The following is a 16,047-nucleotide window of genomic DNA, read 5'->3' as shown; positions in this document are numbered from 1 at the left end:
TGGGAAACCTGCAAATTCCTGTAAGATTGAGATGAAGCAAACCCATGCTACAACCATTCTCACAGCATTTAATCTGCAAGTATTTGACTGAGCTTCTGGAGTAACACACAACTTCTTCTCAGATGAGCCATGTGCTTTATTCATATCTACTAGAAATTGCTTTAACTTCTGTTGATCTCAGTGTTTCCTAAGGCATCAACTAGCTGATTAAACTGAAAGCAAACAAAATTACTTTTTGTCTCTGAAAATTGGCAAAGTTAGGCTTGCTTTTCTCATCTTTGAACCCTTCCTACCCTCCATCTCTCCACGTTTATATGATCACTCTCTCCATGCAGTGTAGGATTTCCTTTAGCTCTGCAGCATGTTCTCTGAGTTATGGTGTGAGGAGGTGGGGATCTGCTGCCAGGATATCATCACAGGAGCAGAACTTGCAAAAATACTGCAAACAGAAAAAGTTCCTATGACTTTTCCAGATGACTAGTTCCAAAATGTCTGTGTTCAAGGATTTGAATATTAATTCTGTCCAAACCAAATGATACGGAGTTCTGCATAATGAATAATAAATTGTTATGCAAATACTATCAATTCATGATTCCCATATAGAAACATGAGGCTGTCTAGGATATGGTAACATGGGTAGTGGCAACTGTTTTTTTCCTAGGCCATTTAATAAGATTTTTCGATGTATTTTCAGTAAAACCACATTCCTACTAGTAGAAGCTATCAGCCTTAATTAACTGTAGCATGTATCCAGCTAAAATTAATTCTCCCCAAATTCACAGTCCCTTCACTGAAATTAATTGCAGAAAATTATATTCCCAGGCTATTATGTCATCCATATTCTTTACTGTGGGCATTTTGTGGGTGCAAATGTGGCCTTATTGCCCAGAAAAAGAATTTGAATAGAAGGCCAAAGCTGCAGCTGGGAAGAGGAGCAAATAGACTTCTCCTCCTCAAAGTGAAGGCATCTTGTGCACCTCCACCCCCTGAAAAAATCCACTGTTATCCCAGTCTGAGTTTTATCAAGTACTCATATGTTCTCATTTGGTCTACTGTATGAGTTAAGAGGTTCATCTGAGGGATGAAGGATCCTCCTTAAACAATACCAAAGTGTTATTCACTTTTGCTCCTCTCCCTTTGTCTGTGTCTCCATCCCAAACAGAACCTTGGACCGTGTTCTGCTATAGAAGTTTGTGAAGTTTGTGAAACAGGAAGAAAATAAATCAGGCAAAACCCCATGTGATGTCCCTTAAGGGAGCTTCTTGTGTGAGATTATAGCAATTAACTAACTGGGAAAACTGGAAGAGGTGATTGACCATCAAAAATCTCCAATTCTGCTCCTATGCCTGGGTCTAGTGCCATCCACTGTTGTTAAAACATCAGGAAGTGCAAGTGTCTACTGGGTTTTATAAATATTCTAGACACAGAAGATATTTTTTTTACTTTTACTGCTACTTTAAGAGATGAATTTGCAGACTCTGGGGCATTTGCCCTTGACAAAACTTGTCTGGTTCTTATGCCACTAGGTCAGTGGAATATCAATAGATTCTTAATGCAGGCTGTCTTTTGGAGTTTCTTTCATTTCTCAGAGCAAAAGTAAATGTCATTCATATTGGCAAGTTATAATGGAAACACTGAGATACTAATTTTAAAAAACATACACAACTTGTTTTAAATAGTCTTGGTCTCCCTCTTGTGTGTCTTCAGTGTGTCTATAGCAATTACCAGGTTAGATATCACTTCAGATGCTAGAAAAGGTCATTTTGTTGTCTTTCCTACCCCATGCCTCAGTGAAATATTCATGGTACAGTTCAGGTATTGGGACTGGGTTTAATGTTTCGTGGCACCACCATCTGTTTTGTTGTTGCAGTTGTTGATTCTTTTTCCCCTTGGTGAGGGGTGAGAGAGCAGGTAGGCAGCTGTGAGGGATGCTGGCATGTGGGTCCAGACCTCATTTAAAAGGTGAGCACTGAATCTGCAGAGACAGAGAAGCTCCTCTGATCCAAGCTATTTTCTTTTCAACATTAAAAGTCCTTCTGGTGAAGATGTGCCATTATGTATGTAGATCATCAGTGCTAGATAGTCTCTATGTCTCCTCATAGGCTATAAAGCCACATTACAGTAGGCTTTTATGTTATATATAAAGTTCATTTATATAACTTAGCACAGGCATTGAAATAAAGCTCCTCACTGAGACAAATGGTATTAACAAATTCCAGGGATGTATTCAGTAGAGTTTTCCAAAGTATTGCAGTGGCTCAGTGGCAAAGGGCAGCACAGAGAAAGGCTAAACCTGCAAGAAGATGCACCAGGAAGGTTTTGCTGAAGCCAGCCCCGACCACTGAGCTTGCTGGATCTTGGAACAGTGACACAGAGACCTCACAGGAGTTGTGGGTTTCTCATAGATGCATTTTAAACTCCCTTGTGATTTTATTGGTACTATATGAGGGTGTTTGGCCTGTAGTGTTTCACCAGGATTTTTCAAATCCTTTTTTTTGATCTTCTTGCTCTTTTTCAGCATTTCCCTCTTACTGCTGTTGATTTAAATGTCATGACATTTTAAACATGACTTATTATAACAAAACAGGACATAAAACAATATGCTGCATAATAAATGCAACCGTATTTTTTGGAGTGAATGTTAAATGAGAGCAATTTATTCTTCAAGCTATTTCAGTACCTACTTACTAGAGGGTGTAGGCTGCTTAAATCCCAGGGAGGCAATCTCAGAGGCGAGATAGCCTTGTGTGTGCAAGGCTGAAAGATAAAGAAGTATTTGAGGGATGCCTGGGGGAAAAGTCTGTCCTCAGATTGTGGCTTCATCCAGGAGTTCTGTGATCGTGAGAAAGCAGACAGGACCGTCCAGGGAAGGTCTGCTGGAAGAAGAGGGATCCCCTGAGAAATGCATACAAAAGCAGGCTTTGAAACCCCAGTGGTTTGCTGCAAGCATGTGATATGTGTCATTCTAGACAGCTGAAGTCTCCTTAAAATCCTCCTCCAGTCAGTGGAGAGAGTGACTCAGAGTATCTTACTCCAGGACACAATGCCTGGATGTTTTATTCTTATTTTCAGAAAGTGTTGGTGGGGGTGAGGACTTGTTTAGTAGAAATAAGCTAGCTCCCCAGAGAAGAAATCTGCTATGGTCATTGTGGGCTCTTTCTGCAGCTCCCAGAGATGTGGTAAAGGGGGTGGGGGGTGGTGGTGATTCCCCCAGGAGATGGGGATAAACTCACATTCCCCTGCACACTAAACTGGCTTTGTGCTGATGCCATGGGACCCGCAGTTGATTTCTTTTGTGCTGGCTGAAAAATGCAAAGAAAATAAATAAACCAAATCAACCTCCCTAACACACTTGTGACTTGGCATGTCATGAATCTTATTGAGTGTGCTCAGAGTATGGCAAATATTTGTTGAAAGTTAAGAAGATTAGCAGGGGAAGTTCTGACTTTGAAACTCTCTGCATCAGGAGCCAAAATACATCAGCCTGATACACCTCGAGGTTATCTCTGCTCTTGGAGTGGGACTTGCACAACACTTTGCAGCTCTGACCTTTTAGGAAAAGGCTTTCAGTCAAGTAATGCATGCACCTGCATGAAATTTTTGAATCACCAACTCTGTCCTTGATTAAAGTGCTTTTTCTTGATTAAAAATAGCCTTTTACCAAATAAGTAGTGTTGCATAGCAGGCTGTCCACACGGGATAGCTTTTCCTCCAACATTGTAACATTGATGACATTGCCATTCCTTACCCAGGTCTCTATGCAAATGTGTCTCTACACATTTCTCTTGTGTAGCAGCCCTGTCTAGCAGATGTCATGAGGAACCTCCCCACCATCCAACTTCCATTCCCAGGTGAAGAAGACTACAGAGGTGTTTAGAACATTATCTGCTAACTAGGAGGCTAATGGGCATGATGAAAATGTGTCCAAGTACATTTATAAATTCTTGTCTGGATTTGTATCAGGCTGTAAATAGCATTTCCTGAAGTCTTTGGCAGGACTTCTTACCCCCCTGGATATTTCCTCAAGTATCTCCTTTGTAATGTGCCCACTGTCCAAGAATTTTCTATCAGTTGGAGCCAAACTGGAAGCCTGTCAAGATTTGAGCTCTTCAGAGTGCCATCTACATTATTTCACCAAATGGTGAATGTTTTCTATACAATCATCATTCTGCTCATGGGCTCGCTTGTCTTTTATACTTTCAGAAGTTAATTTCTTAGGGTGCTTTTTATATTTCTTCTTTTTCTTACAATATTTTAATGCAGAATAGTTAGAAACTAGTGTTTGCAGAGTTTATTTTACCAAAGCACTTGAACACACACGTTTAAGGGTTTTACTTAACCTTTGTGCGTGTGCTTCCATAAATTTCTCTTTATCTAAGTGCTTTGCTAAAAAGGGTGCAGCTATTCATATCTCCATGTGAAGTGTGAGGTTCAAGACTTTCCCCAAAGCACAATAGAACTGAAAAAAACATTCACAGTCACAATGACAAAGAGTCAACAGGAATAAAAAAAACCCAGACCACTCTAAAACACAGCTTTGCTAAACTGAGATTTCCAATGGAATTGATGCTTTGCAGTAGTAATATCAGCATCTGTGAGGTAGCAGTGTGCTTTGTGTGGAAGTGGTAAAGTATTTGGAGAATGATTTTTCCAGTAGATAATTTTAAAAAATAGTTGAATGTAGAAATGCAGGCAACTTTGGCTTGTGCATCTCCTGAAATAAGATGGATTTAAAGCAACAAGTGAAAAACTCCAAAATCAGGGGTTTCTAATTCCTGCACATGCAGATATTGGTCTGATATAGAATCTTAAGCAAAGTCAGCAGATGAGAAAATTATAGGATGTGGGGTTTTTTCTGCAGTGTTCACCATAAATTAAAGCAATTAAATTACAGCAGTCTGGTAGCTGTAATTAAATATGGAGATGGACGCAGAGATGCGGAAGGTGCTGAACTGCCTGGGCTGCTCAGAAACAGGTCCTGATCCCGTGGTAGATGATTAGGGACAGCCAGGCCTCTAGAACCATGTTAAAACAATATCTTGTAGGTGTTCAAGGAGGACCATGCCACACTTGTTTTCTGTGTTTTTGCCTTTCCTGGGGTCCTGACTGGAGAAGTGGCAGGGGGGGATACCCAGCTGGGGCATGCCCAAGGTTATGGAAGCTCCTGCAATGAGTACCCCTAGGTAAATAAAACAGGATTTAGGACCATTTGGTTGCAGCATCCCTTAAAGCTGCTTTGTGGAACTGCTGTTGCATCCATTATTCTTCCTTTTTATATTGCTAGCCCAGTTGAGACTCAAACCAGAACTGAATACAAGGGGGATGGAAACAGGATGCAGAGACTGGCAGAGGAGGCTGCCCAGCAAAAAGCTCACACTCATAATAGCAGCAAATGTCACATTTAATTACATTTGGGGAAGAGGTGGAAATGAAGTCTTACTGTGAGAATGTAAACTAAATATAAAGAGAAGTAAAAGGAAAGAAAGTACTGGGGGAAAGACCAAGGAGGACAAGACCAGAGAGAGAAAGACAAAAGAGACAGTTCAGGAACTAAGCTGACATAAAGGCAATATGAGAGGAGGTGCAGATGGATGGAAGTCACCACCAGGACATCCTTAGTGTCACCAAAGGAATAAGGAGCCATAGTCTGCTCAGTCCTTGAGTTTTTCTGCCACATGGTAGGATGCTCAGGATGAACCCCACTCCACCTCCCATATTTGCCTGCCAGAGTACAAGAATGGGGCAGGATGTGCTGTGGGTGGGTGTTCATCACACAGCTCTGGATCCATAAGGGAGCTGGAGGAAGTGGTATTTGTAGCAGCCCTGGGAAGTTTTTGTCTCTGGAGAAGGGCTGCTGCTGCAGAGATGAGAATTTCAGCTGCCTCATGATTCATGTGTTAATCTGATGCTGAACTTTCTATTGCTCAACAGATTTCATTCAAATGTGGGATTTCTGTATAGAAAAGATACCTGGCTATCCCAAGGAGTATGGATACTAATGAACACCACCAGCTGGGTAATATCTAATGCTGCCAAACTGCTGGGAGAAATTAGTTTTGTTTGAGGTTTTTTATTGTTTTTTTTTGTTCATGATTTGGGTTTGTTGGTTTTTTTTTTTTTTTGTTTGATTTTTTTTAGTTTTATTTGTTAGCTGCTGGTTTTGATAATCTTATAATTGCCAAGACAGTTGAGTTTTGTTATGTTGCAGCAGTTTGGTAGAAGTAGTCTCTACTATTATTTTTCTTTTAGTGAAATGCTTTGGAGGTTATAAACTCTTAACTATCAACAGTAAATATTCATGGAGCATGAGAATAGTGCTAACTAATGCAAAAGCTTTTTTCCCAATACTTTTAGCTAGTGCTCTATAGTAACACAGTTGCTTTTCTGCTGGTGTTATGGCATGAGTAGAACAAACCATGATACAGATGTTACTTCATGCAACAGCCAGTCCTAGACCCAGGTCCCCTCTAGTCTGCAGGATTGAGAATTCTGGGCTTCTCCACAAAGTGCAAGACAGAGATGTTCCCTGATGTGAATGTGTTATAAAACAATTTTGTGTTTCCCTTAAGAATTGCAGTGATAAAAATGTGGACCATTCTGCAGCACTAACAACTTTAATAAAATAACATAAAGCACAGCTGTCAGGTCTGCCAGCATCTCATACTGGGAGACATGAGTGAGAAAATGAACACTTTTCACAAGTAGAAATATTCAAAGAGCTTCACTGTTTACAAGTAATCAAGACTGACAGTCATAGATTATTGGTGGAAGAGCATTTTCTGCTTGAGGTGAAAGAAGAGGATAATTTATCAGGAAGCCCAAGAAGTCAGACATCAGTAATAATCAGCTTGAAGAAGGGCATATCTTAGAACTAGTGCATTTATTTGTACTGTGAGGCAAGAAGATGGACTAAGTTATAAACCAGATTCTTAGTGCTTGACGAATTTGAACAGATTCAGTCTGTAATTTGCTGGGCAACAGTGATGAGGGAATTGACTAATGTGTGTCTTGGTGCCTGATCAGAATATTAAAAGAAAAAGTTAGTCTGATATAGATTCTCTGAAAATAATTTTCACGCTCTGCTATCCTATCCATTCCTTTTGGAGTTATCTGAGCTATCTAATCTGCTTCCTTACCTTTTGTTAATGCTTCTGAGACACTCAGAGACATCTCACAAAGATCCATCCCTTGTGTGTGGTATTCATTGTGTCTGTTCCTGACAGGATCCTCACCCAAAGCTTACTATTTCTTTTTTCTTTTTTCTTTTTTCTTTTTTCTTTTTTCTTTTTTCTTTTTTCTTTTTTCTTTTTTCTTTTTTCTTTTTCCTTTTTCCTTTTTCCTTTTTCCTTTTTCCTTTTTCCTTTTTCCTTTTTCCTTTTTCCTTTTTCCTTTTTCCTTTTTCCTTTTTCCTTTTTCCTTTTTCCTTTTTCCTTTTTTCCTTTTTCCTTTTTCCTTTTTCCTTTTTTCTTTTTCCTTTTTCCTTTTTTCTTCCTCCTTTTTGCCCTTTTTTTTCTTTTTTCTTGTTTTTCTTCTTTCTTTTTTCTTTTTCTTTTTTCTATTTTTTCTTTCTTTTTCTTTCTCTTTCTTCTTTCTCTTTTTTCTTTCTCTTTCTTCCTTCTCTTTCTTCCTTTTTAATCATTTCAGCTTCCTAATTCTCTTTTCTTTCTCCTTTTCCTTTCATACTCTTTGTATGTTTTAGTATCTCTTTGACCCAACTTTGGCTAACATTGCCATCACATTGCTGGGAACAGACTGTGCTTCCCCACTCTTCTCCTGTTCTCATCTATGGCAGACATGGGCTTCCGGGGGGACAAGTTTTCTATTGCCCACCCAAGAGTGTTTGTCAAGAGAGCCCAACATGCCTGCAGAGCTCTGCAAAAGCCACTGCTTGTGGCCCCATCACCCCATAGAGGTTCCTGAAGGACCCTGAGCAAAATCTGTCCCCTGTACTTCAGTGTTTTGCACAGAAGTGACTCCTGTAGCCTCACCATGTGCCATTTTAATCTCAGCTGAAATAGCATCTGCTTATCACTACTGGAAAGGGACATACTGGCTTGGGAAGGGATTCTGAAGGTGAGCAGTTTCTTCTGGAGGTTTTTATTCCAAGAAGAACAGTGGCTGTTGTTCAGGGGCCTTCAGGTAATATGAAAGCCGTGTCCCAGGAACTGTGGACAGGGTAGGAAAAATGTTTCTGAGAGGATGTGGATCAGTCGGTCTCCACCAGGAATATCTAGGCAAAATGTCTCTCACAGAAAAAGATGTCAGGTAGATGATTTGGAGCTCTGGTTAAGATTTTGTTGTTTGTTTGTTTTTAGAGCTTGCACAAGTAGAATTGTTCAGAAAGTATCAAAGACTTCCAGAGCTCATCTCTGTTTGAATATCTGAGTAAGGATGTCAAGTAAGGATACTGAAGTTCTCCATCTTTTTCTGACTGAAGAGAAAAACAAGGGGAAATCAGTTTTTACAGATAGATAACTGGCAAATAGAGGTATTTTTTCCCTTTGCTTTGAGCAGAACCTTCCAGTGTTTTCCAGGTACAGGAGACCATTGATTCCCCTGTATCATCCAAACTTTCAGTAGCACATCAGATGTTTGTAAAGAAGCACAGTTGGGACTTGCATGTGTGTCTGCATATGAACACACTCCAAGGCATGGAAGTCCCTTAGAAACAAGTATTGACTGTTATATTAGTTTCCCACTTGAATTCTAAATCAATACAATTTAATGCTGAAATATGTATGTTCTTCCCCAAAAGTAGCTTTCCAGCTCAGCCAGAATACTATGGAGACTTAGTCTCTTTTTAAAAAAAAAAGAAAGTTTAAATAAGTTGGTTCTTGTTTACTGAGGCCTTCACTTGGAAAGCTGAACCTGGCTGAAAAGTACCTTACATAAGAACACATGAAATTACCCATGAAATAACCAGCTGACACCAAGCCCTGCAGTGTTCCCAGTATCTTGCCACCAATTGAAACCACTAGCAGATACTAAGAGAAGATTTGAAGAACTGGGCAGGTGCACAGATTGGCCTCCATTGTGCTCTCCAGCCTCCATTAATTTGTGGCATGCTCAATAGCTGAACTAGAGGTGGTACCAAAAGCCCTTAATTTCTTTATCTTCCATTTCTTGGTACTCTTGATCTTGAGTCTGCATAATGTTTAGTATCCAGAACATCCTTCAGCAAGGTTATTCATAATGTAAGTGATGGGATTCAAAGTGGCTTGGAATATGGTTTGGTTTGTAGTGGAGCTGCAGGATGGTGGTAGCAGGGAAGGGCAGGCAGCCACCAGAGGCAGTTTTACAAAATAAGCAGTGGTAACTGCTTTTTGCTCTTCAGAAATTACTCACACAGCAAGAAGCTTGGACACAGAATAGTCCTGGCATCCTGTTTGCAAAGACCTGGACATTTTATACTGAAATATTATTCTTCTGTAAGTGACTTGAACAATGAATATGTTGGTCATGGCAGTGAATTAAAACTGTGCTCTGTTGTTCATCATACCCCAGAAATGTGGATCTATGTTTTCAGGAGGAGCAGCAGGTAAATGCCTGTGGTGCAGAGCAGGGCAAGGCTGTGCCCAGGGCTGTTGGGCCAGGCTGGGGCTTGCTTCAGGCTGGGTACCCAGAGCCAGGGCTGCTGAAATAGGTTGGGTTTCCAGGCAAGTTTCAGAATTCACTGCTGCTACCCATGTGCCTTTTTTAACCTGAAGTCAAAGATTGATTATTTTTAAAGGTTAGCAGTTATGTAGCAAAAGAAACCTCCTTTCCCAGCTTTGAGAAGTCACCGTGGTCTGTGACTCCACAGTTTTAATTTAAACAAGAACAGCTATTTCAGGATGTGCCTCCTTATTACTGTTCACCTGAATTTCTTTGAAAAGGGAAAATAAAATAAAAAACTGCAAGTCAAATCCCCATTTACTGGTCTCCTTGTGGAGACAGCTCTCACCTGGGCTGTCCAGAAGCAGGACAGAAAGGGAGAACAGCAGCCGAATCATGTCACTAAAAGCACTTCTTGCAGGTTAAACAAGGAGACCTTGAGAAACAGGGGCTGCCCTCCCTTGCCTTCTGGCTGTTTCGTGCTGTATCTCCTGCTGGTGCTAGGTGGAATGAGCAAGACACTGCCTTTTTAGAAAAACAGCTCACACCTCAGACAGATAATTGATTTACCACCCCTTGGCTCATCCTGGTGCATCCCCTTGGGAAGTGTAAGTGCTCATGGAAAGTACAGGGTGTTGTATGCTGTTTCCTATAGTTCCCTCTCTTCACCAGCTCAGCTGTGGTACCTGTACACCATATAGGTGTGTACAGAGGGTGAGAGCAGGCACATGGGCACAAAGGATGCATGTGGCAGTGTACACACTGTACCTGTTCCTGCCTTTTTTAATCTTTCTTCATAATTCTGTAGCATTATTACAAGATGGATTTATAACACATCCAGAGCTAATGTAACAATGGTGGTTTGTCCTCTGATAATCAAACAGTAATGCACTTTAATTTGCCTCCAGCTGCTATTATCATATTGGCATGAAAGGAAGTAGCTTTCTAATGCAGCTTCATCTGCTGAGCAGGAAGAAACCAGTGCTGCAGAATGTAAAACTACATAGGACTACAGCTGGCAGCAAAATTCAGTGGGAGAAACACAGCACAAACAAAAGTATTTGTGAGTTGGATGTATGCCAATGGTCACAGTTTATTGCTAAACATGCCACATACAGTAATGCAGTTTGCTTGGCAGGTTCAATATTGCTTCATCCTTGTTTTTTACTGCTTCATCTTCTGTACTAAAATTTATTCAGGAATAAAAGGTTTAAATTCATTAATTTCATACTTTGTGACATTAATGAAAAGCTGATATTATAATTTTCTTCAGAAGCACTGATGCTGTTAATACAATCTGTACTGTGCTCTGTACCTAGAGACACACTAAAAATCTCAGTCCTTAAACAATCAATGCAAATGTTTCTGCTGTCTCCTGTAAAGGGAGTCTCCTCTTGATGAGTGGCAGGCATTCTTTGAGTTGACATGTGTAGAAATAGTAAGGCAAGTGCTGGCACATTATGGTTACCATGAAATTGAACTCCCATCTATTGGAGAGCAGCGAAACCATCAGCTTCTTCCCACTTCTGGAGAGGCAAATGATGTGTTTGAAATTGTTATGTCTGAGATAGTAGCACTTAATGCATATGGAATCAGACTTATTTTTGTGGACACATCATGCAAGGTGGACACAAAAATCAACTCTTTCACACACTTTTGATAATTTTTACCAGTGAAATACACTTGTGCTTAAAAGAACGAGTTTTGTTTCTAGACTAGGGATGTGTCTCACTTTCAACAAGGGCAAGGAAGGACTAATAACTTGCATGCAGGGAGGGAATATATTTCTTCTGAAAACTACTGGTATAAATTGCCAGTGTGAAACAGCTGCAACAGGGCTTTGTTATCACAATAGGTCTTTGATGGGAAAGGTGGCCCCATGGGCAGAGGGAAAGCCAGAGAAAATTTTACATGAATTACTGACAAGGTGCCCAGGCAGCTTCTGCCTTGCTCACCCCATGGAGGTAATGGGCACTTCAAAATACCTGAGTGTGTTTGTTCTCCTGTTATCCACAAGCTTTGCATCAAAGACTCACAAGGTAACTGACCATCAACTCACAAAGGTGAACTCTATCACTGCCTATCAATCATCATCATAAATCCATCAGAGCCCAAGTTAACTACTGTCACTACTTTAAATTGCTAACCTTCAACCTTCATCTCTTTATCACCAGGTTCCTTCCCTCCGTCCTTTAGACTCATGAAGTAGTTAGATTAGTTGCATACAGGCATGCCCTTAATTTGACAATACAACTGGAAAAAATATCAAAAAACTTTTTTTTCTTCTTCTCTCAAAAAAGTTGCAACGACATGACAAAGAGGATTCCCCTGACAAATGGAGGACAGAAGAAGAAATGGCAGCTGAAGCAGCAACCCTGAAGAAGTATTTTCAGGAAAATTAAAGGTAACAATTACATATTAACTTACTCCTGCAACATCCAAAACTCTGTTCAGTCCTCCATAGGCTTCTTAAGGAGAGAGGAAGAATCTGTAGAATGGAACAAAAGTAATGAAAGCTCTCAGGTTTGTGGTATTTCCCAAAATTGTAGCATTCAGTGGATAAAGTATCATTCTGTCTCTTGAATAAATCAGCAGCATCCTGGAGCGTTTAGTTTCCAGACAGCAAAAAATAACATATCTGGAAATCAGAATCACCAGCAGTTACTTCAGAATAATGTTTAATTTAATACACGCTCTCTGTGTTTTTAGAACAGAAAACAGCCTTGGTACCTCTATGATGAGATAGAAATTGTTGTGTCTGTGTCCACCCAGATACGTGTATGCCTCTATACATACAAAATCCCAGCAGAATTCAGACTGTGAGCCTGGACTTCATCTGGCAAATCTTAAATCATCCCATGTATTCAACTTTCAGAAGTAAGCCTGCTGGAAAACTGCCTCTTCTGCTAAGTTTTCCACAGGCCCTCAAAGAAAGAAAGAAAAAAAAAATTTACAGGGCAGAAAAGAAAATAGAAAACACTTGGCAAACACTAACATTTGTGCTCTTACAAACTGAAAGGCTTTCATTTTGTACCTGGAGTCCCACAAGCCAGATTCTTCCAGTAGAAGTGAACTGGCCCCTGGAGATCAATACGAGTTATGCTACAATGTACACTGCAGCAGGGATGCCAAAAGCTCCCTCTCCCCTGTTCCCCATATGTTGTTTGCTATCATCCAGCACTCTCATTTCTCTGTCACTTCTGACTGTGTCCTATTTTTTCATCTAAAGAACCTAAATCCCATAAATATCCCTCCTGTCTGTCTGTGACTCACTGCTTGCAGCCCAGCTTGAGCAAACTTGATCTAACCCAGACAGTGGGTGTGTGGTGCTCTTACGTGGCAGCTCCCGTGTCCTGTGCCCTTCTGTCATCTCTGTTTGGGCTGGTTCATCAGACTCTTTCCACTCCACTTTATCTTGCATAATGACCATGCTCTCAACTTCTCCAGTTGAATTAGCTGTGCCAGCTTTTCTGTGGACTGGCACAGAGAAAGCTGTGTACCTACCCTCATTCCTGTCTGTGAAGGAAACTTGTCCTGGGCAGCTGGGAAGTGGAACCCCCCAGGGTTTGGAGCAGCAGGGTTTGGACTGCACAGTCAAGTTTACATGGTGACTGCTGGAGTTGTAATTAGACACTCACTTTTCACCTTCTCAGAAATATGCTTCTCAAAAATTAATTACTCAGCCAGCAAAGAGCATATCCTTAGGTAATGCATATGTAAGCACTCTTTACTAAAAGAGGCATTATGTAGCACTTCATCTAGGGCACAGCAGCAAACAAGCAGTACTTAGGATAAAAAGGCATAGCCCTGTTGCAATGTGATGTTGTTCCCCATTATATGTTTGGTAGTTTTTTGTGGCATTTTTTTTAATCTAGCTAAAAATTGGAATTAAATCCCCATATATCAATAAAACATTCTGAGGTTTTTCTGATACTAAACACAAAGCCAGATAGATGGTATAAAGTAATATCTTCAAGTGAAGTCATGTGGCTGGGTTTTTATCTCCATTTATTATGAAAATAAATCACTGCATGGATGGCCTCTTGATAAGTTCCCCACGACAGTAAGGTCATCACCTTTCCTAGAACAGACTGGTAAATTACATCTTACCGACATCATTATCATGAGAGTATTTTGCCTAAAACAGGCAGTCCTTCCAACCCTTGATTCCCAACACAAGGTATTACTGTCAGTCTCTTCTCCCTGACATAGTTTATTTCTGAGGTTTAAGGCTCTGAACCTGACATAAAGGTATATCAGAGCACATTCTGAATTTCTGAAACTTTATCTACTCTCTTAAGCTTGCTTCTAAAGTGATGAAGATTGAAAACTTTTGGCAAATTAACAAGGTTAATACATCTTTCTTCAGAGCTGTTTGTGTTTTTCACCTACAAAGGATTTATTTTGCCATTTTTAAGTTTACCTGGATGCTATTTGACTTGAGCTTTTTCATGCAGCACAGGGAAGGTCAGAAAGAGCTGAATGTGGGTGTTGTGAAGGCCATAAATGGCAATTTTTAAGGCCTCATGCATTATTTCTCTACTTAAGTGTTTTGTTCAAAGAAGTCCAGCTCAACTACATTAGCCTGGGCAGACTGGGCTTTCAGAGCTACCCTTATATTAATCACAAGTCCTTCACTAACTCTGACAACTCCTATACGACTTGACCAGGTACAGTGGCACCTTTTACCTGTATTTGTAGACTATCTGATCAAGAAGGATTTGAAGGTGACTTCTTAAGATGTACTTTAACAAGGGATTTAGATTTTGATTCTCTCCCTGCACGTTTGTTGGAGCTGATCCCTCTTGGCTATTTGGGGAGCCACAGCTGGGTGTTCCTACACCAGTCCCCAGAAGTATCCAGACATTTGCTTCAAGAAATAATCCCCATTTAGCTTTCCTAAGCTTACACCATTTAGAAAATACTTGTTTTAAAATAATTCACTCATGTACAATTGCCTAGAGCAGATGAAACTGAAATCATTGAGTGAATTTGTGGTTTTCATATGTTTCTGGTCACTTGCTGCACGTCCCCCTGTCACTGTGTCCCATCTCATTAGAAGGATTTGTCACTTCTGTATCATCTTCAGCACGTTGGGGATCTGCAGGGATGTTCATGGGGCTGTGTCTGCAGAGCTGAAGTGTAACAGAACTTCATGTGGTTCTGGAGGAGGAGAAGCAAAGAAAAAAAAAACCTTTCTGTGGAAAAAAGTAATTGCCCCAGTTAGTCACTTTCTTGCTTAGTAGCACCAAGCCATTCCTTGTTCAGGGGAGGCTGTTATATGGCCACCTGTGTTTGATAACTGGTCACTCTTCAAGGTTGGATCAATTGGAAAAGAATCATTACACAATGAGGAAAATTTGCTGCAGCATCTTAATTTGCAACTTCCTATTTTCAGATGCACCTTTTAAATTTTCTAACTATTTATAGCTGGGTAGGTGTTTTGATAGTCTGTTTTGTGCATTTTAAATTACACATGCCAGCAGAAAGGCTAAAGATTAAAAGAGTTACTAACCTTCAGATAGTATATGAAAAATGTTTCTCTTCAAAGGAAGTTTCACTCTTTATTTTTGTTTCTGAAGAAAGAACCAGGCTGCACAAGTTTCAGTAGTTTTCCTAGCTTATGCATAACTGAAGTAATACTTTTATGCCATTAGAAAAGTAGTCAGTCTTAAGTACAGTGTCAAAATGTCCCTTTGCATAAAGGGATTGACAGTGATATTCTGTTGCTTAGTGCTTTCTGAGTTACAAATATTCAATAGCTTCTAATTGCTTAACCATCTGAATATTTTTGTCATTCAACATGCAAAATTAATTTTAAAATTTCTCCAAATAACGAAGGCTGCACAGTGGTGCAAGATTTCCGATGTCAAGTCTCCCCTTCATTCCCAGACTGGCAATGTTTCTAGAGAACACAGTCTTTTTAACTTTGTCAGAGAATATGAATTTTATTCATTTTTTTTCACCCCACTGTGAAAGAGAGATGATCTCATTCTTTGAGAGCACTCATCCTGCCTCACAGCTGCCTCTTCTGCACCAAGATCTCAGCATGAGTGAAAAGATGCTGTTCCATTGACTTCAGCAGGGAAATTACCACTGTTAGCAGGAGATGACCAGAGGCAGTTTAGGCTGGCAATTTGGCTTGCATCTGGTTTTGCTCTGCAACCTCTGACAATCTATGCTGCATGTAAGGACCAGAGCAGTCCTATCACTTTCTTTACATTTAGGCAGTTACAACAAGATGGCTCCCAGCACCCTTCTCTGGGAGCTTAGCTGGAAGAAAAGCCCTCCCATTGTACCTGGTACATTAAACCAAATGAAAGCACAAAATAATGATTATGTCTTGAAGTGGATCCACAGAGTGGATCTGGGACATGTGCTGGGCAGTGAGAATACAGCCAGATCAAGCCTGAAGATGCTGGACCGGGGCAGCATGGAGCACAGAGCAGGTTG

The 16,047-nt window shown here is 40.3% G+C and overlaps 1 protein-coding gene across 5 annotated transcripts in view; it reads left to right on the top strand.

Annotated features, from left to right (window-relative positions):
* Positions 1-16,047, top strand: part of FHIT (fragile histidine triad diadenosine triphosphatase) — a 513,616-nt gene that overhangs the window by 492,910 nt on the left and 4,659 nt on the right. For all 5 annotated transcript variants that reach the window (XM_071756166.1, XM_071756165.1, XM_071756169.1 and 2 more), the window contains one exon: positions 11,895-11,998. In XM_071756166.1, the coding sequence (XP_071612267.1) occupies positions 11,895-11,996 (102 nt within the window). In that variant the 3' untranslated portion in view covers positions 11,997-11,998. The remainder of the gene's footprint in view (positions 1-11,894; positions 11,999-16,047) is intronic.

Source organism: Heliangelus exortis, chromosome 12, assembly GCF_036169615.1.
Source record: "Heliangelus exortis chromosome 12, bHelExo1.hap1, whole genome shotgun sequence".
Taxonomy (NCBI): domain Eukaryota; kingdom Metazoa; phylum Chordata; class Aves; order Apodiformes; family Trochilidae; genus Heliangelus; species Heliangelus exortis.
The sequence above is the reverse complement of the archived record's forward strand: the minus strand, read 5'-3'. Positions and strand labels throughout refer to the sequence as shown.